General features: G+C 50.9%; 9 protein-coding genes across 14 annotated transcripts; 4 read left to right on the plus strand and 5 right to left on the minus strand.

Annotated features, from left to right (window-relative positions):
* Positions 1-364: 364 nt before the first annotated feature.
* FVEG_17447 (hypothetical protein) lies at positions 365-8,686 on the plus strand. The gene is made up of 3 exons (XM_018906695.1): positions 365-619; positions 691-6,916; positions 7,005-8,686. Exon 2 carries the CDS (start codon positions 3,363-3,365, stop codon positions 3,687-3,689), a length of 327 nt encoding a protein of 108 aa, XP_018761228.1. The 5' UTR covers positions 365-619; positions 691-3,362; the 3' UTR covers positions 3,690-6,916; positions 7,005-8,686.
* FVEG_17448 (hypothetical protein) lies at positions 5,689-8,570 on the minus strand. The gene has a single exon (XM_018906696.1). It carries the CDS (start codon positions 8,455-8,457, stop codon positions 6,757-6,759), a length of 1,701 nt encoding a protein of 566 aa, XP_018761229.1. The 5' UTR covers positions 8,458-8,570; the 3' UTR covers positions 5,689-6,756.
* A 142-nt stretch (positions 8,687-8,828) lies between the features above and the next one.
* On the minus strand, positions 8,829-10,305 carry FVEG_17446 (hypothetical protein). The gene is made up of 2 exons (XM_018906694.1): positions 9,870-10,305; positions 8,829-9,807 (listed from the first exon to the last, which is right to left on the minus strand). Exons 1-2 carry the CDS (start codon positions 10,153-10,155, stop codon positions 9,023-9,025), a joined length of 1,071 nt encoding a protein of 356 aa, XP_018761227.1. The 5' UTR covers positions 10,156-10,305; the 3' UTR covers positions 8,829-9,022.
* Positions 10,306-10,535: 230 nt separating this feature from the next.
* FVEG_13099 (hypothetical protein) lies at positions 10,536-14,549 on the plus strand. Of its 3 annotated transcripts, none has more exons than XM_018902480.1 (3): positions 10,548-10,641; positions 10,691-12,522; positions 12,575-14,513. In XM_018902480.1, the coding sequence occupies exons 1-2, from the start codon at positions 10,633-10,635 to the stop codon at positions 11,180-11,182; spliced, it is 501 nt and encodes a 166-aa protein (XP_018761221.1). In that variant the 5' UTR covers positions 10,548-10,632; the 3' UTR covers positions 11,183-12,522; positions 12,575-14,513. The 3 variants fall into 3 exon arrangements, with proteins under 3 accessions (XP_018761220.1, XP_018761221.1, XP_018761222.1); XM_018902481.1 differs by having other exon boundaries at positions 12,578-14,513; XM_018902479.1 differs by having other exon boundaries at positions 10,536-10,641; positions 10,691-14,549.
* FVEG_17445 (hypothetical protein) lies at positions 11,198-14,299 on the minus strand. 4 transcript variants are annotated; one of them, XM_018906690.1, is made up of 8 exons: positions 14,012-14,299; positions 13,734-13,757; positions 13,503-13,624; positions 12,917-13,374; positions 12,566-12,867; positions 12,180-12,511; positions 11,771-12,124; positions 11,198-11,716 (listed from the first exon to the last, which is right to left on the minus strand). In XM_018906690.1, the coding sequence occupies exons 1-8, from the start codon at positions 14,069-14,071 to the stop codon at positions 11,269-11,271; spliced, it is 2,100 nt and encodes a 699-aa protein (XP_018761223.1). In that variant the 5' UTR covers positions 14,072-14,299; the 3' UTR covers positions 11,198-11,268. The 4 variants fall into 4 exon arrangements, with proteins under 4 accessions (XP_018761223.1, XP_018761225.1, XP_018761226.1 ...); XM_018906692.1 differs by having other exon boundaries at positions 12,917-13,624; XM_018906693.1 differs by lacking the exon at positions 14,012-14,299 and having other exon boundaries at positions 13,734-13,928.
* Positions 14,550-14,924: 375 nt separating the features above from the next.
* On the plus strand, positions 14,925-19,461 carry FVEG_17444 (hypothetical protein; the record flags this gene model as incomplete). Its single annotated transcript, XM_018906689.1, has 10 exons — positions 14,925-15,113; positions 15,141-15,328; positions 15,376-15,430; positions 15,484-16,082; positions 16,139-16,565; positions 16,623-16,778; positions 16,828-17,395; positions 17,448-17,614; positions 17,662-18,191; positions 18,242-19,461. 10 exons carry the CDS (start codon positions 14,925-14,927, stop codon positions 19,224-19,226), a joined length of 3,864 nt encoding a protein of 1,287 aa, XP_018761219.1. The 3' UTR covers positions 19,227-19,461.
* FVEG_13094 (DnaJ like subfamily C member 2) lies at positions 19,372-21,212 on the minus strand. Its single transcript, XM_018902478.1, has 2 exons — positions 20,859-21,212; positions 19,372-20,804 (listed from the first exon to the last, which is right to left on the minus strand). The coding sequence occupies exons 1-2, from the start codon at positions 21,150-21,152 to the stop codon at positions 19,764-19,766; spliced, it is 1,335 nt and encodes a 444-aa protein (XP_018761218.1). The 5' UTR covers positions 21,153-21,212; the 3' UTR covers positions 19,372-19,763.
* A 212-nt stretch (positions 21,213-21,424) lies between these two features.
* Positions 21,425-22,202, plus strand: FVEG_13093 (mitochondrial zinc maintenance protein 1, mitochondrial). The gene is made up of 3 exons (XM_018902477.1): positions 21,425-21,634; positions 21,728-21,904; positions 21,959-22,202. The coding sequence occupies exons 1-3, from the start codon at positions 21,562-21,564 to the stop codon at positions 22,063-22,065; spliced, it is 357 nt and encodes a 118-aa protein (XP_018761217.1). The 5' UTR covers positions 21,425-21,561; the 3' UTR covers positions 22,066-22,202.
* On the minus strand, positions 21,889-23,605 carry FVEG_13092 (hypothetical protein). The gene is made up of 2 exons (XM_018902476.1): positions 23,378-23,605; positions 21,889-23,310 (listed from the first exon to the last, which is right to left on the minus strand). The coding sequence occupies exons 1-2, from the start codon at positions 23,513-23,515 to the stop codon at positions 22,342-22,344; spliced, it is 1,107 nt and encodes a 368-aa protein (XP_018761216.1). The 5' UTR covers positions 23,516-23,605; the 3' UTR covers positions 21,889-22,341.
* Between the last annotated feature and the right edge of the window lie 208 nt (positions 23,606-23,813).

Genomic DNA, 23,813 nt, shown 5'->3' on the forward strand with positions numbered 1-23,813 from the left:
TCCCTGTTTGCCCTCTGACTCATGCCATTGTCCAATCCATTGTTACCTAGCCAGCCAGTGCAATTGGCGATTCGCCATTTTGACTCGGTCATTTCCTCCACTGACTTCCGATCCGAGAGCTCCACAGGAATTGGTCAATGAAGTCAATTCCACCAAGGAATTCTAGAATAAGGTGAGTGGAGAAGAATGAGGTAGGAGGCCAGAGAGAATCTCAACTTAATTTGAACGAAGAATAGACAATTTGCTTCAACCAACAGCCCCTACCCAGCCGGGATTCAATAACGGAAGCAATGTCAAAGAACCATGTCGCGGGTGCGCGAGGCGAGCAACGGGAACAGACGCCAGTTCCCCCCCCCCCCAGTTTCACGGTGACACGGATACGGTAATCAATCAGTCCAACGTCTCCACAGAACGAGCATCCTCATCATGAGTGGTCACCAAGATGCCATATCCCACCGTGTTTTCTCACCGTATACGCAAGCGAGACGCTGCGTTCTCACTCGTCCTGCCTCAGCCCAAACCGCAGTCTCAATGCATGAGGCTGGCTGACTGTCTCTGTAGGCCAAGAAAGTGGTGATGCCAGGAGTTCGTGCGCCATTACAGCCTTGGTATGCAGCATGTAGGTACACATCCCACCTAAACTATTTAGCCATCCATCATGTCCTGGGAGGCGCTGAGTGGCTTGGTCAGAACTGGTAACGTCCACGAGGCCCGGCGCCAAATCTCCCAAACCCAGCTAGTTCCGAGCTTGGTATGGTTCATCTTCCTGTTCCTACAGAAGTCTCCGGGCAAGAGATCTGGCCTGCGTTTGTTTGGCGGCAGATGCGCGTCCCTACATTAACACATGCTCATATCTGGTCGATCATGATGCCATCTGAACTTTGGAAGATCACACGAGGGCCTTTGCGACACCATCACTCATTATCTTCAACTAGGTACGCTAACTCCCACGTTCCTCACCTCCTACCTAGGTGGTAGCCACTACACTGCAATTTACTCATTTGCACTTCTGCTTCTCATCCGAGAGTCAAACCCATTCATACATGACTCCTCCTTTCTCCCACCTCCCTAGGCAAATCACGATCGCGACAGTGCCTACATAACGCCTAATATCTGAGGGGCGTGTGGTTTTGTGGTTTCTGCGTGTGACGACGGTTCATGTCTTGAATCAGCCCTCCTCTTGCTCGCTGCCCGACGCCCAATTAACCAAGAATGTTGAGCGCCAACTCTGGTTCCGCTGGCTGTGACTTTCTTGTTTGTGAGTGCCAGACTAACAGCCCGTTATCTCACCGGTTGTCTTGACTTGCGGTCTGGCTGACCAGTCTTACCTACCTATCCAAGTCACTCTGCCTCAGCCCACTGCCTACCGTAACAGGCTCATGCTCGCGAGCAAGGTGGCACTCTGAGCTGATATGCATACCTCGCAATCTACGGCGACTGCATTCACGTTTGTGGATATTCAAGGATACAACCGGTTGATTTGCGCGCATTCGCGGTGCATCTGTCGTCTTCAATTCTCGTGGCTACCCGTTTGGCACTCTGCATCTCGTCAATCGTTCCCGCATCCGGATTCCCATTTCCAGACCCTTTGTTTCGGCCCTGAAGGGCCCTGAAGATTGCTTGTTGGGGAAACCCAGCGATGAACCCCACCATGCAAGAGAGTCACAACTTTTCTGACCGAGGGTTCATTGTCCCTGATTAATGCCCGTTCATGATTCAATTAGTCTCTGACCGACGTAGACATTGCAGTGCAAGAAAGGAACATCAATAAAGTCAACCATTGAGTTGGCGACCAGTGAACGGCCATGGACTTCATAATTGGACATGCAGCACAACTCCCTCTTACGCTGTCATCAAGGACTATTTTGTGTAAGTCATTGGGCGTTAGCCGAGATACCAATTGGCGGCCTCACAACTGTCGTCCTCAAATTACGTGGCTCTCAGCAGATGGTAGTATCAGGCGACCATTGCTCTCCCAACGATTGATCCCCAATTTTACAATTCAATGTCAATTCAATGTTCATTATTCACACAATTGCGTACATACACATCGCTATGTTGCTTCCTCAGGCTTTGGGCTTCACTTCTCCCCACACTGAATTGATGTGAGTCACAGGATATGGAGAAACAGGCTTGGACTCCCGCAGGAGCAGACTAGAGAACCCAAAACGAGACCTGCCACCAAGTCATGTCTGGTCTAGTGTCTTGGCTGGTTTGGGGGCGACCCAGACCAGGGGGGAGTGAATTATCGATAAGGAGTTTGTGGCACTGATACGTTTGGGCTTCTGGAAGGATTGCTGATTGGTGAACTTTAGCGTTCAACGATGGATTGAGTTGTTGTTGAACGAGATGATGGCATGATGGCATTTGCATCATGGTCAATATCAACGTCATCATCTCTCGATGACATGAGATGGTTTTCTTCGTTGGACCCGAAAGTAGCATGAGGTATGTTGGCTTGTCGTGGTGATTCCCAACAATGACACAGTCAGGGTTATGGGCAAATTTATCCAACACTTTGGTCAGCTTGAGACAGGAGCAGAGTGCTCCGTCGGGTGAGCCGGACGCTTCATATCAGCATTGCCCCAAGACAGCACAATTGCGTGGCCTAGTTGACGGAGTAAAGCCTGACGAACCCCGAACGGAGCTGGACAGTTGCTATAGTACATAAAGCCGAAATGAAACGCATTGCCACTCTAAGGTGTAAGCCTGAGGCAAAGCCAACACCATGAGGGATTCGCAAAGCAATGAGAGGAACGATGGTACGAGGACGCTATGTCTGAGTTCAATTCAATTTGGAATTTGATCACATCAGCAATGACGGAGGAAGCCCGAGCCGAGCAACCGCGAACCATGAATACCGAGGTGGGACATGCGTATCTAGTTTGATGGTTGGTAACCTTGGCATCATGTTGCTACTGTCGAAATAAACGAGCTGCACACCTCCCTTTGCTGCGATTCTCATTCAGAGACAAGGTGGGAAGGACAATTGATATCCGCTTCCGAATATTTATCGATAGCAAATGGATATTCCCCAGAGTTTGGCAGCGGGTGTTACAGATGAACTAACCAGGTTCCCCACCATTGGCCTTGGATCTTCAACCGGCGTCCTCTGGCAGGTGAGCAAGTGGTGGGAGGGAGCACATGACAAGTCATGGTGGGATTGGCTTATCAGTTCTTCTGATAACGAAACGCTGGTTTATCACTGATTCAACTGTGTAGGGTTCAAATGCAAGACATGCGTTGCAACAAGCAAGGAAGTTGCTGAGATTTGCAATGGTTGATGGGCATCTGCCCTCCATTTCTGCTCGTAAAGGCTGGTAGCAGAGTCGGGACGACGGCCTACCGCGCTTCAATCTCTAATGGCATGGATGGTTGTGAAACGGCCCGCTCGGCGCGTGTATCCTCCGTACCATCCATTCCGTCTCCTTAATCGGTGGTGGCTGATCAACATCCGTCGTAGTGGTGGCCGCCCTCACTCCGAAGGCTCACCTATGAGGGCTGCTCTTGAATGTGAGAGGACCATAAGCTCAGGGAAGGGTGCGTCTGAGTCCGGAGGCTGGAGTCAAGACGCTCACGAGGCATGTCCCGTGAAGCGTCACCCGTCCCATATCGCCTTGCTACCATACTACCATATATCATTTGACCGCTTTGGTCTGAGACAATACAGTGGGCGATTCTGTGCGTGAGTTTGAGACGCGCGAGTCTGAGCGCATGAATCTCGGGTAGAGGCAATTCTGGCACCCACATCACTTCGCAGGATCGGAGAAATGAAACGGCGTAGCCTATCCCAACATCCTGGATCAATTCGGGAAGTTAATGAAGGACTCAGCGTGCTGCGCGCGCCGGCAGGTCACCAGCACTGTCTCAGTGTCTAACTGTCTATCAACTCCACATACGAGGCTAATGCTGGTGACCGACGGAACATAGTTGGAGGCGCCAAGGACATTAGGCCTGTGCGACTGTGAGGACCAATGTCATTCATTGACTGCAAGGGCGGTCAACATTGAGGCATCTTTTGTCCATCTCCCTTCTCAAGCGACAGAGAAGGGATAGCAATGGATGCATCAAACCAAGGAAATCGGCGAGTCGTGCAGTTGAAGCTCACGACATTTGGGATCCAATGCGATCTGGACCACCTCGAGCATCCATCAAAGGCTGAGCGAAAGACGTCATCCAAATGCTCGTCACAGGGGCCAGTCTTTGACGGGCGTGTTAGTGGAGGGACCCTTCGACACTAGTGCTGGCTTCGAGTGAACTGTTGGTTCGCTTCCATGGTTCTTTGATGCCCGGCGCGACCCCGCGATAGAGGGGTCAAGCAAGTCAAATTGACTCAACTTCTTCTAATCAACAATTGAGATATTATGCCTCACTTATCGACTTTCTTGAAATGGTTGCCATGACTGGAGTGTCTATATCACAAGATTGGGCTCACAATTGTTTATTCAGGCGCCTACAGCGTCAACACCAAGCACAGAGTATCAAGTGTCTTGTCTTGTCTTGCTCTCCAATTTGATTGACACCCACGCGACGCCATATCATGCCTCGGCTTCGGGCCTCCACCTCTTGGCTTGCTTGAGATGGGTTGAATCGAGCAATGGAACTTTGCAGCGTTATTTTCTTTTTACCCTTCGGCATTTGTAACGCAAAGAAACGGTGAGAGGTATTGATCCACCGTCTTAGTTCTAGAGTCCGTCTGCTTACACCGTCCCCGTCCGTTGTGTCCCTCGAATTCGGCCCTCCGTTTCCCTTTTTTTCAACGTGCCGTCTCTCAGTTCAACCAATCTCAGGCGGCGGTTGATATGTCGCCCGCCTTGTTGAGCGGCTAAGGCAGATTCGGGCCGCATGCACGGGTGGTTTTGTCAAATTCAATTCGATTCACTCCAGCTCTTCCTCGGTTATGAGTATGTCGGCGGTCAAAAACAAGGTTCTCATAGTGTTCCATGCTCAGGTATCACTTCAGTCAAGACACTGATCACTTGATGATTGCTTCTGTTGACTTCGATGGCATTGAGCAACTATCGGCGCTGCTCCGCATATCAAAGTCCATGATAAGCACACTCCCTCCCTTCACTCGACTTCTCCGCCTGGAAAGAAGAATCTCCACTATGATCCATAGCCACAAGACAACTCGACTCCATAACGGACGGCCCCGCTGAGGTACCTCAAATCCCTCCCCGTCTTCTGGGTCTGGTTCCTAGGCTTGACTAGACACAGCAAAGACCCCCTCTATCTTTGCTAGCTTTGCCATGTGAAAGTCGAACCCCTCGCGTCTGGTGGGGGTATCACTTTACGCGGTTACCAACAGCGGCAACGTGCAGTTTCTACGAATATCGTGCGGTCATTTTGATGCTACCCAATGGGACCGAGCATTCGCCTCTGGCCATCAATCGTCTTCTATTTTTTGCCTCTGAGTACTGAGAGCAAATACTGGTAAATAAAATTTACGGTGAAGATGCGGGCAGCCAGTGTGGCGTACACTGATTCTGGAGTGAGGACTCAGGACTGGAAAAGAGAACAAGAGGCTGCCAGGTAAACAGTAGCACTGCATTTGAGGCGTTATCCTGTCAATTCGAGCGGGATGCAATTGGCGCAGCTGATACGCTGGCAGAAGCAAACATCCTTGGTCAATCCAGTAGCCCAGCGTGTCAGCTTCTGCTTGGGCGCAGTGAATCAATGGTCCTGTGTAACGCGTCTACCGTTTTGAATGGCAAGGTGCAATGCAATTGATAGCTACCAGTCGGTACTGTCTGTCTACTCCGTCCGTAGGCCTCTCGCCTCTTCCCTTTCCTTCCCTTGTTTCCTCTGATGCGCTGTCAGTACGACCTTGGTTTTGTTTCATGCCGTGGAGCCACATAATGCATAACATGGCATGCAACGCCAATTTAGCTGGGGCTTCTCCCAGTAAACTTCCAGTGTTTTATTGACTCAACTCAATGGATGTCGTTTCAGAAACGAGGGGCCTTTGAAGATCTGCCCTTTCAAGGAACGATTTCTATTTGCGGCGTTGGGATAATTGTTGGCTACTCTAAGCTTTTTGACAAGTCATCCCAGCTGGCCTCAGGTTAAGATGCTACGCCGGAGAGAGTTTGGCTTCTTACAGCCACCCCCTGACGGGCGAGATGCGGATGCGGCTTTTGTACGACCTTGGTTTTGGAGTTGCCTTGTTTTTTGTTTGAATTGGCTTTTCATGCCGTTCAATAAACTCCAGCTAGCAAAGGGACGTGCCTGGCGCTGCTTCAGCCTTGAGGCGTCGTGCTAACCAGTCGCCGCGAAGGGCCGTCTGTCGGTGGGAATGCCGCTCAGAGTTTAATTGTAACGCCCAAGCAATAAGCTATCAGTTGTCGCGATTGTCATCTCGGAGCCAATCGATATATTTCGTGCCCTTGCTCGTGTCGTGGTGTCTACCAAGGTTGTCTTTGTTTTTGCGCCAGCTAGGCTTGCTAGGACTTTTCAGCCGTGCTGCCTTGACCCCAGGAGCCTCAACTGAAGACGATTGGTTTGTGGTGGTGGCTTCCAGGACTATCAGAGAGGTTCTTCCCATGCTCCCGGATGATGTGAGTTCCAGAGCGCTGCAATTCTCAACATGCCACGGGTGACCGGAATTTCTCCCCTGGAGCGTGGCGTGAACTGGAGGCGGCGGCGATTGCCATTGCCGGCAAAGTCGCGACAGAGTCTCCTGTTGCGCGTGTCCCAATGTGGTCATGGTGATGCTTCTTCTGGCACGTCAAATATGACGGCGTGAGGCAATTGGGATCATGTAAAGTCGTAGACCATCAGACTCTCGCGACCGTCTCGCGCCTCTTTGAGAACGATGACCATCTCATCATCGAAGCCAACCCAGTTCCTGCGGTCTTCCCACTCAGCCCTTGGCGCCGATGTAGGGATGCCTGCGTCATCGGCTGGCTGCCTGCTCGTAGGTCGTACCTCGATGCTGCTGCCTCCGCCGCGGCCCTCCAGCTCCCATACGCGGATCTCGTCTCCTCGCGTGCTAATGCTCACAGCCTTACCCCGCGGTGTGATCTCCGCATCTGAGATGCCTGATGTGTGGCCCCAGAGGCGGATACCCAGGGATAGTGATAGGAATGTCGCAGTCGACGTGCAAAGGTATAGGACGAGAGTGTTGTCTGGTAGCGTGGCGAGAAGATACGGGTGGCTGTAGCAAAGAGTCGTAAGCCCTGATCGTGACTCATTGGTTTGAGTAGAGTCAGCGCCGCCAGAGGCTGCAATGGGGAGTGTCGATGCGAGGCGGGAGGATATTGTGTCGACGTCGGAGCCATCGGCTGACGGCGTTATCAGCAAGTCCTGAATGCCGATACACCAGCCTTCTCGGGCAGAGAAGGTGTAGGCGATGGAGGCGCTCACAGAGGACGACATGCGCCGTATCGATAGAGCGAGTGGCAAGTGGGTGGTGTGCGACTTGAGCGACGTGAGGAGATATGGAGGCGGGAGGATCGCGCTCGGTGGTTTCTCTGTCGCTGTCGCTGTCGCTTTCGATGACGGTTCGTCGTTGACACTATTCGCAGCGTCGTCCGAGGATTTGTCATCTGGGCGGTTGAACGTGTATAGCGATATTAAACCCGCTGTGGTCGCTGTTAGGACATAAGGATATCCACAAGCGACAGCGACAAGTTCTCCGTTGCAACTTTTCTCGTGCCGATATCTCCGTAATAGTTCTTGCCGCTCGAGGTTCAACCGCCAAAGTCCGAAGCCGCCATCTGCGAATCCCACTACAATATCCACTACTGTTCCAGGACCGTTTTCGTCCACCGCAAGTGATGTCGGTGCATTATCGTCGCTTTCGTTTTCCTCGTGCAAGTTGAGCTGCGCAATCGGTCGCCGCGTTCGAAGATCCCATGCGCGCAGTCCAGATTCCGAATCGGCCGTTATTGCAATGCCCTCCACGACCTTGACTAACGTCCTCTTCTGTCCTCCATTCTCATCGGGCGCATCTCGTACGCTGACCTCTTCCACTGCGCATTTTCCTCTGGCCCAGTTGTGACGTAACTTATACTGTCTCTTCCAGTCGACGCTCTCGGTCTTATTGCTCTCTCTCAGAACCTCATCCTGCGGCGCTCTTCCTTTTCGTCCATCTGCCCATACAGCTCGTCGCGAAGAATACTGTAACTTGGTTCCTTCAGCTCCACCGAGTCTAAATCCAGGTATACGTAAAGCGCGCGGCAGGACAAAGCGCTCGTAGTAATGTTCGCGCCAGAGATGAGGATCCGACGCAAGGCGGTAAAGACGCTGTGAAGTGGGAGAGATATTCAGTAACTCTGACGACGACAGGAAGGATAATATTCGCAGTAGAAGCTCGGAGGAGATCGTGGTGAGAATATCGCGGGAAGGTGGGTTATATGCCACGTTTGCGAAACGTAAACGTTTTGAAGGCCGAGGTTGAGATACTTCTTGTGGTTCGGAGGGTTCTTCGGTCGGAGGGAGCTTACGTTTCGGCATTTTGTGCGGAGATTGGGCGCTGCGCAGGACGAGCCTGCACTCAGCTATATCAGACCTAGAGGAGAAGGAAGATGAGGGCTTGGAGAGGTGTTGATTAAGCTCTGAGGTTGGTGGGATAAAGAAACAAAATGTCGGTGGCGATCGAGGTTCAGCGGTTGACCGGAGCTTGGTGGTGAGCTTACCCTGTACATGTCATAGTGTTCGAAGAAGTTCGGGGTTTTGACGCAAAATTACTTCAAATAATTATAATATGAATGTATTATTGGTTTCAACGGTATTGCTTGTGGTGATTCAAATACGCAGCTGAGCTTTTCGCGATTCACAAGCAAAAGCCATCGCACAGTGGTGGAACATCCATTCTTATGAAAAGCACCAACTTCACAATGGGCATACTAATAGTATGGTGGATTATCATATTGGCATAGTTTCCTGATGATTTATGCGTATCTACTTCATTCTCCAACGTATAGACGTAGGGTATTTCCATAATGCGTGTAAAGAGAGGAGTTCAACATCTCCCATGTAAACGAACCCAAACTCCAATGATGCTAGATCGATCATGCCCTCACAACCCCACCGCTGCGAAGATATCATCATACACCTTTCCAATCCAGCCATCCATGAGACCTCCCCTCGCAACAACGCCTAGGCCTCCAACTGCCCAAAGAGCAGCAAAAGCGACTGAAGCTCCGTGGAGAGCGAGCCATCTCCTTCTCCTTTGCTTCCTGGCCCTCTTCTCTGCAGGTGCAGTGCTTGTGCCCCAGATGTATTTCGTCGTAGGCGATAGACCAAACCACTTGGCCTGGCCCCAGATCATATGCCCGCAACCAGCAGCAAGGAGACCAACGTAAGAAACCCAAGAAGTGATAGGGTGTCGAGCAAAAGCATGTGCCACGTAGGCGAGACCGATATTGGAGCTGTCGCCCTCAACTTGCAGAGGCAGAACACGATTGACAAAGACATGGGCGGCGAAGAAGACGGAAAAAGCATAACCGGATATCGAGATATAGTTCAGCGGTGGCCATGGCGAATAAGATCTTCTTTTCTCCTCGAGTTCCGTCCTTGAACGATGGAGAGCGTACATCCCAGGGGTCGCAGCACCGTAACGTTTCATGTTCTGAGATCTCCGCAACAGTCGAAGAGCGATTCCTGATCCCATATGGGCAATGAAAGGGAGAGCGACGAGAATTGGTTCCGCAAGGGAGGTCTGGTAGATTTCACGAGTCATGAGGAGGTACGTCTCGGAGCCAGGGACAGAGCGAGTAACAGCGGGGATGAGGGATACGTTGGCGAGATGGAGGGAGGTGAATAGACCCATTGCGTAGCTTGAGAACTTCTGGATTCGCATGACTGATGAATTATGAGTTACCTGTGCCGTCGAAACACGTAGACGCATTAGACTAGATACTCACGATAGAAGATTGGGCCTGGGCCTGTAGCTCCATTTGTGAAGTTTGTATTTGCGCTCAGCCCGGGGGCACCGGTAGAGGGCGCCTTGATAGATGCTGAGCTCCTCTCCATATCATCGGCATCAATCATCTCATATCCATCATCGCTTCCTCTCAGCGGTGGCCCGAGGTCACGACGGCCAATAGACGGATCTGCTGGCGGAGAATCGATCGGGGAAGGGTCAAGTTGCTGTAAAGACAAGAAGCTCGCCTGTGAGGCTCGACGATCTGGGGATTGGTCGAAATCCATAATGATACCACGCCCAGCGCGTTTAAGATATGTATGACTAGAAAAACAAAGGACAAAGAAAGAATATCTGGCGGGGGACGGAAAACAAGAGATGACGGCGCGGGCTCGTGACAGGGAAGGGACTGGAAGTTTTTCCAGTTGGGATTAGCGCCTCAACGTGCTGGATTAACGGGGGAAGCTTTCAAGACTCTGGGGCAGGTGGTTCTGGAAGCCCCCTGTCGAAGAACCCCCTGGGAAAATGACGTTGAGGTTCTGGGAGCCCGGTCAGCAAGACATGCTACGTTTTGATTGGTAGCGGGTCGAGGTTCTTGGCCCTAGCCAAACTGAGTTAGTGCCCGCACTCTTATCTGGATCGTGGTCACTGCTCAAACTTCCTTCATCAAACATCAGCAGCTCACAATAGTCACGGCACTTTCATCAACACCACGCTATCAGAGATCAACTGAATTCCCGTGCTAACGAAGATACAGAAAAAAGATGCCTCCAGTAAGACCAGAACATACTGGTGCCCATTCCTTGACTAACGCGTCATCAGCGACACCTGACCCTTCCCTCGGCGCAGACTGCTTCGGCACGTGAAGCTCAAAAGTCTTTCTACTGCCAGCTCTGCTCCAAAGGCTACTCACGCATGAATGACTATGAAGCCCATCTCAGCAGCTATGATCACAGTCACAAGCAGCGCCTCAAAGACATGAAGGCCATGGTTCGTGACCCCACCGCGGGCTCTCGTGCGCGCAAGGCCGAGGCCAAAGCCGACGGTCTCATCAGCATCAAGCTCCCTGGCCAAGGGACTGCCACCGGCGGAGGAGGTTTCAAGAAAGGCGGCTTCAAGAAGAGTGGCTTCAAGAGTGCTTTCACCAAGGTTGAGGGTAGTGGACCTTCAGCAACGACGACTGAGAAACCCAATCCGGCTAGTACACTCGAATCAGCACCAGTCAATCCAGGCCTCCAGAAGAATCTGTCACCAGAAAGTGACACTGAAGACGAGGGCTATGAAGTCTATGACCCTCGGTTCCCCACAGACTGAGCTGCATCGGACTCATCTTAATTTATGAACATCAAACCAAAATTCTATTTGCGAGTATCTATCCGGGTCCTATCTATCATTCTATTCTACATGGGTGGCCACTGTACACCTCCGATCTGCGATATATCCTGTTCCAACAATCCCAGCAAATTTCGACTTCCAGACATCCAGTCTGCCATTTGGTTGACTTGGGCGTTCTCACCAAACTCTGCATTTGGATCACCTGCATTGCCCATGGACGAGTCTACAACAGGTATGAGTCCGAGCTGGCTCAAATACACGTCGAATTCGTCATTGATCGGCACCATTGCCTGGTCTTCCACTTGTTGAGACTTGGCTTCGACATACAGGGCCGCGACGTTGCTCATGATATTGCATAGTCGCGACAGTTTTTGCATTGTCTCGGACGCATCACTGGTCTCCTCAATGGACGCACTGAACTGCTTCAACAGTTGGAGATCATTTTGAGAAGATGTCTCGATGACATATCCGAACAGAACAAAGAAGGGAGCAAAGGGAGTCAGCACCAGGTTCCTAAAACATTGTTAGATTCACTCAGAATCCAGGGAACTGCGACGATGAACCTACCAATGGACATATATGGCTCTCGCGTGGGGGTCTTTCCGCACCAAATCCATGCACGCGAAATGTGCGTGACAAGCCTTTCGTGCAGTGTCTATACAGTCTTGACAGAACCTTGTGGGCGACCCTTCAGGAGCTGGAACTGCTCTGTAAATGAGAGTCATGGTTGACAGCAACTGCACTTCGTCACCCTTCAGGTGGACATCGACGAGAGGGGAAGCACCAATTTTCTCAAGTGATGAGATAGCCATTTCTCGGCTCTGAAATGACTCTGCCTCGACACGACGGCACTCAGCTGCCAGCAGACGGGCTCGTTCGGCGAGGACAGCTGGTGGTTGGCTTAATGCTGCCGGACAGAACCTAGCTTCGTTAGCTTCGAGGACTCGGGAACATAGATGCAGACGATAACACTTACAGTTGCTCATAAACCTGACCCTGCAACGTTGCAGCATTAAGCCACGTACCCGCCACAGCTTTAGTTTCAAGACTCAAGATGCCATCGAAGCCGAAAGTACGTGGAATGGTGATTTCCCAATCCTGGATTGCAGGGGCTCGGCCTAGTCGAAGTGCTAGTGCTTTGTCCGTGGTATACGTGTACCAGAAAAGGATCGCCTTGATGTCAGTATCCTCGGGGTTGCGCGTTGAGAGATCCCTGCGGTGGAAACCAGCAGTCTGGCAGATTTGGGCGGCGGCACAATTGAGATGCCAAGCCACAGATGGTCTGCAGACGTCGATGGTGTATAATGTCTAATGCTTTTGTTAGTGCACAGCATTTGCCTCGCCGAACTGACTTGTGCTTACACCCATGAGGAGAGCCTGGACTGTTTCTATCTTGGTCGACATGAAGAGAGACATGTTTGCCAGCGCTGTTTCCAGGTTGACGCGACTTGTGTAAAGGTGTGATGCAAACTCATCCTTCAGAGGTTTGTTGTCAACGGTTAAGTGGTGCTGTTCGAGAAACAAGTAATAGAGACCAACGTTGACGATGATGAAGGTGGAATCACTAAAGTCCTCTGTGGGAAAGTAGACCATTCGACAAAGGTTGGAAAAGTCGTTTATTCCAATGAAGTAGCAGACAAACGTGAAGAGACCTGGCGGAGAAGCTAGACAAAAGTCAGCGAATGGTTGCAAAGTTGATGTGGTCACTGCTACCTCTAACTCTCTTGAGCAGGTTTACGACAATATCCATAGGAGGCATTGGCAGTTGGCCCAAGCCTCCCTTTGGGATGGGCTGCTGGAGTGGAAAACGGGGACCATGGCTGATGGACTGCCGACTCTGAAGCTCGGCCAACTGTCTCAAGTTTGCGAGAGCTTCCCACATCTTGGGACTGATATCGTTCAATGAGGTGCGCTCGACGGCATGCTCGAGAAGCTCGCTAGCAAGGGTGGTTTGCTGGGCAATGACCGAATCACCACCCAGAACAGACTCCTCATCGGAACTGTCAAAGGCCGCTGTTGATGCAGAGGCTGGATCGAGACCCGGGAAGCCTGCAGGGGTGACAGGAAAATGAATGTTACTTCCTGGAGTGGAGACGGGGCGTTGGGAGAGATCCCGGAGGAGGCTTTCTATATTGCCCAAGCGGACCTCAATTTGGTCGATCTTTCGTTCACTACGAGGCACGCATGCCAGCGGTTAGTGGATGAACTGCCTTATCTGGTTGGTGAACGGCTATCGGCGAAGCTGCATGGAGGGAACAAAGCGGCACCATGTGCAGATACAGCGTCTGGGGTCACGAACTATTGGGATGAGATGAGAACTCTCTGCCGGGGCTCTTTGGGTCTCTGACCAACGCCTGTGGATGTACAGGAGCGCTTGGCCGTACGGCAGTTGGAGCATGGCCAGTCTTTATCGCATCGGATCTATATCATGCAGGTGTTATTAATACCATCATCTATGTTGGACAGCCTTTGTATACAGAAACGTCCTGATTATGGGGTGTTTCTGGAGGCATTCATGGGTGATGCTCACCTTTCTCGTACGACACTGATCACACTGTGTTCGCAAGAGTTCTTGTCAGCCCTGACATGCAAAAAGGATCGTTACATAACACAAGATATGGTTGAAGGGTGAAACTCGCAGCGGGCCGATGCAGCTAACAAAGCCATTCTGGCAGCACGGCACACCATTTTCGCGGTTGATCGCTTTGGGGATGCCGTGTAAGCGATACGTGATACGCAAGCAGGGCAGGCCCATAATCTGAATAATGCCAACACTGGAATTGGCTAAATCGGATAACAGGTACTTACCGCTCTCCGAGCAGAGTCATCGGAAGCCGCGGGTCCGTTATTTGCTTGCCCAGGATCCATATTGAGTTGTTTGATAATAGGTAGAGATATGCGATGCGGCAACCTCCTTTTGGGTATTCACTTGCAGCCAAGGAATTAAGGCTGCAGCACCAAGCTCAAGATCAATAAAGTGATAAGTTTTTTTGTTCTGGTAATCGGAGAAAGCGATTAGGCTCTCAGATAAGATGACAACGTGTGTATTCCGGTAAGTATCGAGGATGTGAAAGGGTGAAGGAGAGTAGAAGCGGGAGCCGCGGGGACCGATTGGCGGCAGTTGAGGGCGCCGGACTGTGGCTTTGGCGTGTACAGATTAGAGTAGCAATGTGGCGCGCGTTCCGGATCTGGTCAGCATTGAGTGTGGCTGTTTTGTCGCTAACAAGACATTAATGACCTTGTCGTGGGTAGTTACAGAGTAACAATTGGAGAAACAGGGACTAACTAGAAATAACAACCAATGATATGGTAGCATTGATGCTCTATTGAGTTTTAACCAATTGTCACTGAGTTTGTTCATGTATGACTGAGGTTACAGTGTACTCTGTGTCTGTAACTTAAGGTACCTTACCTTATGTAGGCCTTTAAACGAGGGATACGAAATCTAGGACAGGACTCTCGGGTTGTCAAAGATTAAGCAGGCGGCTCAATAATTACCCCGGGTAATGAGCCCTTCTGGGACACCTTCCAAAACTAGGTCTTACAGGTCAAGCCCCGTCGATCTTGTGGCTGTATAAGCTAATTGGTCAGTTCGTAATGACCCCGGGGTTTGCGGGCTGCGTCCAGACGTCAACGCCAAGAGCGAGCTTCATTCTTTAAAGCGACCTCTGTCTGCAGTTTATTTTGACTTCAACAAACTGCAGATCTCGGTCAACTCAATATGGCTGAAGCTAAAGAGAAAGATACGATACCGACTGGCGATTCACAGTCTGGTTCTGCTGTGTCGAATAATCAGGACATGGCTGTTACTATTGAACAGAACGGAGACGAAAAGGGTGACACAAAGGAAGAAGAAAAAAAGGATACGAGCTTCAAGTACTACCTGGAAAGTATCACAGTCGCGACATTTGTGAGCCTCTACTAACAGCATCTGCAGCGCGTCTTCACTTACAACGATCGCTTAGGATGGATCCTCAATAGCATCGCGTTCGTGGCCATGATCGCCGCTGGAACGATATTACCCCTGATGGACCTTGTTTTCGGAAAATTCATCAACGCGTTCACTGATTTTGCAACTGGAGTCTTGTCGCCTGCTGGGTATCGAAGTGAAGTCAGCAAGTACAGGTATGTTTACCAGCCACTGTTTGCATTCAGACACTGACCATTGTTAGCTTGTACTTTATCTATCTCTTTATCGCAAAGTTTGCTTTGACATATCTTTGGACGGTAAGTCACTTACACGCAATATGTTCAAATAGAGATGATGCTAAGGGGGTTAGATTCTCGTCTCTATTGCTGCTATCAATACTACAAAAGCACTGCGTGTCGACTTTGTACGAAGTACCCTCCGTCAAGAAGTCGCCTTCTTCGACTCTCCATCATCGTCAATTCCTGGGCAAATCACAACAAATGGAAATCTTATCAACCAGGGAATCTCCGAAAAGTTTGGTATTACCATCGCGGCTCTGTCAACCTTTGTCTCAGCCTTTGTCGTCGCATTCGCAGTGCAATGGAAATTGACACTCATTGTCCTTGCCATCATTCCCGTCAACCTCGTTGTCACGATTATCTGTGTCGCTATCGATACTGGCTATGAATATGCCATGTTTGACGTCTACTCGCGATCGAGCTCCTTGGCAGAGGAGGCTTTCTCGACTATTCGAACGGCTCATGCTTTCTGGGCGTTCCCCAAGCTGTCCAAGAGATTCACCAACACCCTTGAGGAGGCCAGGAGGATTGGTCATAAGAAGTCTTGGGTTTACATGGTTCTGTTCCCAACTGAGTTCTTTTGTATCTTTGCGGGTTATGGATTGGCTTTTTGGCAGGGTATGAGGATGTACTCTGAGGGTGAGATCACCCAACCTGGTACAGTTGTTACGTGAGACTTCTATATGTGCTCATACCCCGATGGATTAGCTAACATGAGTACTCTAGTGTCATCTTTGCAGTTCTCGTTGCTGCTACGGCTCTCACTCAAATCGCACCTCAGACAATCGCCATATCCAAAGCGACTGCAGCTGCGCAAGAGATGTTTGAGATGATTGATCGCAAGTCTCAAATCGACGCTTTGTCGCAGGAAGGAGATACCATCCCCGACTTCAAGGGCGATATCCAGTTCCGTGGCGTTCGCTTTGCGTACCCATCGCGAGCCAACGTCGAAATTCTCCACTCACTCAACCTCGACATTCCCGCCGATCAAACGACTGCTTTGGTTGGAGCCAGCGGATCAGGCAAAAGCACTATCTTTGGACTCTTGGAGCGATGGTATATGCCGAGTGCTGGTTCTATCACGCTCGATGGACGTCCTGTGGAGAGCTTGAACTTGCAATGGCTACGAACAAACATTAGAATGGTCCAGCAGGTACGTACAAGGATTGATCTGGATCGTAAGCCACAGTGATACTGACCTCCTTACCAGGAACCGACCCTATTCAGCGGCACTATCTATCAAAACGTTGTCGATGGTTTGACGGGTACCTCTATGGTGGACCTTTCAGAAGAAGAAAAGAAACGCATGGTTGTTGATGCCTGTAAATCGGCTTATGCCCACGACTTCATCGAAGCATTGCCAAATGTAAGTCTCTCCTTTCCCCCTTAGGATACTTTGACTAACTACTTTTCAGGGCTATGATACTTGGATCGGCGAGCGAGGCGCCTCTTTATCCGGTGGACAGAAGCAACGTGTAGTCATTGCTCGCAGCATCATCTCCAACCCCAAAGTCCTCATGCTCGACGAAGCTACCAGTGCTCTTGACCCTAACGCCGAAAAGATTGTGCAACAAGCTCTCAACAACGTCGCCAAGGGTCGAACCATGATCGTCATCGCTCACAGGCTGTCTACGATTCGAGATGCTGATAACATCATTGTTATGGCCAAGGGTGAAACTATCGAGCAGGGTTCTCACGACTCTCTGATTGAACGTGGTGGCACATACTCGCGCCTTGTTCGCTTGCAGGATCTTGGAAAGGGAAGTGCTTCAACAGAAGATGAGGATAGTGAGACGGACAAGGAGGAGCCAGTTTCTGGTCTTGACCCTGTCTTGTCTCGTGCTTCTCAGCATGCTACAGCCGATATCTCGCAGGACGATGGAATCAACTACGGGCTTCTGAAGGGCCTTTGGCTTGTTATCAAGGAACAACGGTCGTTGTGGTTCTCTGGATTCATTCTGGTCATCATCTCATTATTGGGAGGTAAGTCTCACCACAAACGACTGTAGAAAAGGGGTAAACTTACAAGAACTAGGCGGCACTTACCCAGCATTGGCCATCCTCTTCTCCAAGACAATGAAGGCTTTCGAGACCATAGACGTCAGCGAGGCCAATTTCTTCTCACTCATGTTCTTCGTCGTTGCCCTCGCCAACTTTGTCATCTACGCTGTTGCTGGCTGGGTTTGCAATGAGATCGGCCAGGTAAGTGTCTTTACTTCATTGAGGCATACAAGACTAACACTTCTCAGCATGTTATGACTGCATACCGTGGCGAGCTATTCGACAACACCCTTCGACAAGACATGGTCTTCTTCGACGATCCCAACCGCGGAACTGGCGCTCTCGTTTCTCGATTGGCTGCCGAGCCTACCAGTCTCCAGGAACTTCTATCCATGAACCTATCACTCATCATGATCAACATCGTCACCGTTCTGTCTAGTTCCATTCTCGCCATTGCCTACGGCTGGAAGCTAGGTCTTGTACTGACACTTTGTGCTCTGCCCGTCCTTGTTGGCTCAGGATATGTTCGAATCCGTCTTGAGTACAAGTTTGACGATGATACTGCTGGACGGTTTGCGAAGAGTAGCAGCTTGGCTTCTGAAGCTGTGTTGGGAATCAGGACTGTGTCTTCACTGGCTCTGGAACGGGCTGTCATTGAGAGATACAACAGCGCCCTTGAAGGACTTGCTAGGGAGGCAATTGCTGGCCTAGGCTGGAAGATGCTGTTCTACTCTTTCAGTCAGTCAGCGTCTTTCCTGGCGATGGCGCTGGGTTTCTGGTAAGTTCAGCTGGAGTCTGAAGCCGAAAGGCAACACTAACAAGTAACAGGTACGGCGGTCGCCTTGTCTCCTTTGGCGAGTACACCACAGATCAGTTCTACGTCATCTTCATCGCCGTCGTTTTCTCCGGAGAAACATCAGCCATGCTCTTCCAATACACCACGAGTATCACCAAAGCACGAACTGCCATCAACTACATTTTCCAGCAGCGTCGTCAAAAGGCCCTTCATGATAACTCAGAAAATGGACCAGGAGCGTTGGGAAGTGAGAAGTCATCTGAGAAGGGTATTGATGTGTCTTGCAAGGAGATCACCTTCGCTTACCCCCGTCGACCTAAGTTGCAGGTTCTCAAAGGGGTCGACATCAGCATCGAATCCGGCAAGATGATTGCACTGGTTGGTGCATCAGGATGTGGTAAATCGACCATGATAGCGCTTCTTGAGCGTTTCTATGACCCAACTTCGGGTATGTTACTTGCGGACGGACAGGATATCAAGATGAAGGACAGGCGCCTACACAGAAGGGACATTGCTCTTGTTCAGCAAGAGCCAGTCTTGTATCAGGGTTCTATCAGAGACAACATCTCCCTCGGCATCGAAGAAGGCGTTCCCTCTGACGACGAGATCATCGAGGCTTGTAAACAAGCCAACGTCTATGAGTTCGTTTCATCCCTTCCTGAAGGTCTTACTACACCCTGCGGAAATCAAGGTCTTTCACTCTCAGGAGGTCAACGTCAACGTATTGCCATCGCTCGAGCTCTTATCCGCAAGCCACGTCTTCTTCTACTCGACGAAGCCACCAGTGCTCTCGATACAGAGAGTGAGAAGGTCGTCAAAGAAGCCTTGGATCGAGCAGCCGAGGGAAGGACAACAGTTGCTGTGGCTCATCGACTGAGCACAATTCGAGACGCCGATGTCATCTGTGTCTTTGCAGGTGGAAAGATTGTTGAGAGGGGACGACACGAGGAGCTTGTTGCGAAGAGGGGTTTTTACTATGAGATGGTGTTGGGTCAGTCTTTGGATAGGGAGGCATAAGCATTAGACGGAACCGGCGTTCGAGGGAGTTGCCCTTAGGATATCAGGGCCAAACGGGACTTGGATCTTGCGATGTTTCTGGTTTGGGGTTCTCTACTCATGTACTCACGGTTGAGTCCAGGATCAGGACGACGAATCTTTCTACTCTTTGTACACATTTATCATCACTACTTTGTAATATAGAGCGGGCACAAAAGCTGTATGCAAATAGACCTCCAATCTTCACATTTCAGCAGTTGAAATTGACATAAGCCTGGCATGGCCTATGTAACTCTTCCCTTTCATCTTGTATCTTGGACAACTGGGACAACGACTCCAAGGCCAGACAGATACAGCATCATGACAAGAAGAGTGTCACTCGCCCATGTCACATTTGCAAAGTTGAAGACGAGATAATGGGATCAAAACGAAGCCTGAACAAAGTCTAGCTCGTTCTATTCTGATCTAGAAAACATATCGTCGTATCTACTTTTGTCTAGGACCCATCATAATAACTCAACATGCACTTTTACTAACCACGTAACACGCTCGCATCGCTTAAGCCAAGACCTTAACATCTCCCTCCTTGAGCTTACCAGCCTCGACGAGTCGCTTGGTCTCGCCGGCCCAGACAGCCTTGATCTCATCGGCAACCTTGAGACCGTTGAGCTTACCAGCAAGAGCAGCAATCTCATCGGGGTCGATCTTGCCCTGGATGGTCTCGACATCGCCGAGAACGGAGTCGATGTCAGCGGGCGTGGGCTCGCCGGCAGCGAAGTAGTTGGCGTCCTTGACGGAACCCTTGAGGACACGCTTGTTCTTCTTGACGGCGTTCTTGGCAGCCTCCTTCGCCTTCTTGGAGGACTCACGTTCAGCCTTGGCAGCAGCCTCGGCCTCCTGGCGAGCCTTCTCCTCGGCGAGCTTGGCGGCCTCAGCATCCTCCTTGGCCTTCTTCTCAGCAGCCTCGCGCTCGAAACGCTTCTTGTTCTTGGCGGCGTTGGCCTCCTGTCGGAATCGCTTGATGCGCTCATCGCCGGCAGAAGCGTCATCTAGCAGCTTGCGGAGACGGGCGTTGTCGTCAGCCTTCTTCTTCTTGCGAGCGTTGGTGTTCTTGCGCTCCTGGTGTCGCTTCTGATCACGGTTCTCGTTGTCATCGGGGACATCCTCGTCGAGGTACTCGAAGGTTCTCCAGCTGTCGAAGTTGTACCAAAAGTTGTAGAACTCCTCGACCTGCTCCTTGGTGGCGTCGGCACTGCCGAATGAGGGGACGGGGTGTGTCTTGGAGAAGCGAGCCTCAGACTTGAAGACCTTGCTCCATGCCTTGTAGTAGTCGGTCTTCTGGAGTTGCTTCTTGGTAGGGGGCTCGACATCAGCCTCCTCATCGACGGAGTCGAACTGGCGACGCTTGATGGGGTCAAGAAGGACGTCGGTGGCCTTCTGGATACACTTGAAGAACTGATCGTCCTCGGTACGGCCCTGGGCGGCCTTCTTATCGGGGTGGTGCTTGAGGACCTTCTTGCGGTGAGCCTTCTTGATCTGGTCCTCAGTAGCCTTCCATCGGTACTTGGAGAGGCCGAGAATCTTGTAGTGGTCCTGGGTCTAGATTACGCTTGTTAGTATGGAATATTGTCTCGAATCGTTGTAAATACATACCTTCCAGTCCTTGGCCTCACGCTGGAGCATCATAGGATCCTCAGGCTCGCTCTCATCGCTGGCGTCGCCTTCCTCAACGTTCTTGGTGCTCTCCTGAGCCTGGATGCGGTCATCCTCAGAGAAAGTGCGCTTGTGGCGGGCACGGCGAGCGTGGGCGAGGAAGTGAGGTCCAACGGGCTCGATGGTTCGCTGAGTAGCCTCAGTGAGCTTGCCGATGGCCTTGAAGTCCTTGTCGGCAGCCCAGCCGCTGGGAAGGGCGGGAAGGGGGATGGTCACAGTAGCCACGGAAGCCATTATGTGATGTGTGGATTTGTTGGTGATGGAGAGAGGGAGAAAAAATCCAGCCGTTTTTTTGGCTGTAATAATTTTTTTTCAATGGCGCACTTAATCGAGTTCCCCCACCATGGATGGACTGAAATCATTGGCGGGGTAAAAGTTCCAGTGGACGATCGGGCAGTTACAGTGGGAGGATGCTCTACAATGCTCTACAATAGCGTTTTCATGTGTCCGGATCCGCTGAACCGCCCGGCCATTGAAACCATCCAATCCAGTTGAACTTGAACTGGACTTTTTTTACTTTCGATCTCCAAGCCGTTTCAACTCGATCACGACAGCCCCAGCACGATACTCACGATCTCATATTGCGCCAGCCCTACCTTTCAGTTCGAAGACTTTTCATTCTTTGGAATTGTCAGTTTTCAAAATGGCCACCGCTCCAGCTCCCGCTCTCAATGCTTACCGACACCTTATGCGCGCGGCGCGAATCGCTTTCCAAGGTACGAAACCATTCCGGAACAGAACTTCGAATGCAGCCGATTGATGTTCGGAATTGGTCCAATGGGCTTTGCTGACTGTCTGATTCAATGCAGGCGATGCCCCTATCCTCTCTGCCGCTCAGCTTCAGATCCGCAACGAGTTCCGCCAAAAAGCCTCGGCTGATGCTGCTGATGCTTCTGCAGCGATTAAGCATGCCGAAGAGGTAGCAAAGGTCCTTCGTCAGAACGTTGTTCAGGGTCAAAGGACAGAGGAGGGCAAGGACACCTTCAGTGAGTTCAGAATGGTTGGTAGAAGGCGAAGACGGAAGCTAATAGCATTTACAGAGCTGAGAATACACGAAGACATTGAGCGAGGCGATAACGAGTCCATCAAGACGGCTGGTAAAGGCACAGTTGGAGGTGGCTGCTGCGGCGGTGGTGGTAAAAAATGAGAGGAGACTACCTATTAGTCCCATTGTACAATTTGTAACATTATCTGACTGTCATGATACCCTCCAGGAATGAAATGCACCAAAATGATCATCACTCTAGAATAGTTCTTTGCTTCCCATCTATTCCTGTTTCTCACGTAATCTGCAACCACCATGATCAATTGTCCTTTTCGCTAATGAAGACCATCCTATCCATGATGTCCTTTTCCCGACGCCAAACTCCAAAAGGCATGCTATTCTACCTTATGATGAACATAAAACAAGTCGTTACTTCATTTACTCTCCGGTAAGAGCGGCGTAAGCAGGTGTGTCGGAAGCTCCTGGGGGTGCTGCCACAGGAGCCGGCAGAGCCTGGCGGTTGGCCGAACTACTACCACCCTCGATCGATCGCTGGCCTTGAGATCCTCCCTGGCGCTGTCTAGCATCTCGCAACATCTGCGTCCTCTCGTCCTTGTCCATAGTACCGATAGCCTTCGGTTGTCCCCATCGAACCCTTAGAGGGCATCCTGCAATGACGGCGCGACCCTGACAAACTTCAGCAGCCCTCTCAGCAGCCTCTCGAGTTTCGTAGTTGACAAATGCGCAGTGCGACATGTGTGAGCAGACCAAGCTCTTGATCTTGCCGTGGACCTTGAAGAAGTCGCGAAGCTTGTACTCTGGGAGATCATCCTCGATGCCGGTCACGAAAAGTGACATGATATTCTTGTCGGCGGGAGGAGCCCAGTCGCGTGGGTTAGGAGGGAGCTGAGCAGCACTGGGGAAGACCTGACGACCTTTACCACCAGTTCTAGCTCCCGCGGCGGCAGCAGCCTTTGTGTCTCGGGTTCGAATTGGTCCAGGTCCTCCAAGACCAGCGCCTACAGCTGCGTTTCCACCCTTGGAGCTCTCTCCCTCCTCGATAGTCCTTCCTTTACGAAAGTAAGGCTTGCTGTTGGCGAGTCTTCGTAGCAGTTCGCGCGCCTTCTCGTCCGTCTTTTCGTATTCCTCCTGTCCAACCTTTCCCTCCTCGATGAGCTGCTCATTGTTTTGCGCAAAGTATTCTCGGTTGATATCTGACTGCGGGCCGGGCGCGACCATCTTGAGAGCGGCATCGCGAACGACGATGGGGAGGCCGAAGGAAAGATCGAGCATGCAGCATTGGCAACAGTTCTTGAGTCGCGCGCAAGTCAAGCAAATGTTTGTTCGCTTCTTACGACCGTTGGCGCGAGTACCGCTCCAGGCGAATACGGTGAAAGGTCTGGTACACTATCCAGATATATGTTAGCATTGTATGTATGCGAAAATGCGGAGCAAAACGACGCGAAAGACTTACCAATTTGCATTCGGCACCATAATCTTCTTTAAGCATCTTGACATAAGGATTATCAGGTAGACACGTCTCGCAGACGGAGGGAAAGTCGGTGGTCTCCCATCCTGATCGGTTGAGATCCTGCTTGATCTGAGGCGGCATCGTGAATAGATAGAAAGTAATGATTTTGCGCAGAGAAAAGCTTCTAGTTGACTGTGATGACTTTTGGAGTTGAGGCGCGGAAATTCAGTCATCCGTCACCTTATGTAATACAAAATATGGCCTCAGACTCCAAACCTAAAACCGGAGTTGGCCGTTATTGGGCAGAGTGGTTACGGTCTTATCGATAAGCCACGGTAATAACATTTCCCGGTCATCTCGGACAGATGTAAGTGCCCAATCGTGACTGGATCATTCATTTTGGAGGATTTGCACGAGACAGATCGATAATCTGATAGCT

Source organism: Fusarium verticillioides, chromosome 6 (genome assembly GCF_000149555.1).
Source record: "Fusarium verticillioides 7600 chromosome 6, whole genome shotgun sequence".
NCBI lineage: Eukaryota > Fungi > Ascomycota > Sordariomycetes > Hypocreales > Nectriaceae > Fusarium > Fusarium verticillioides.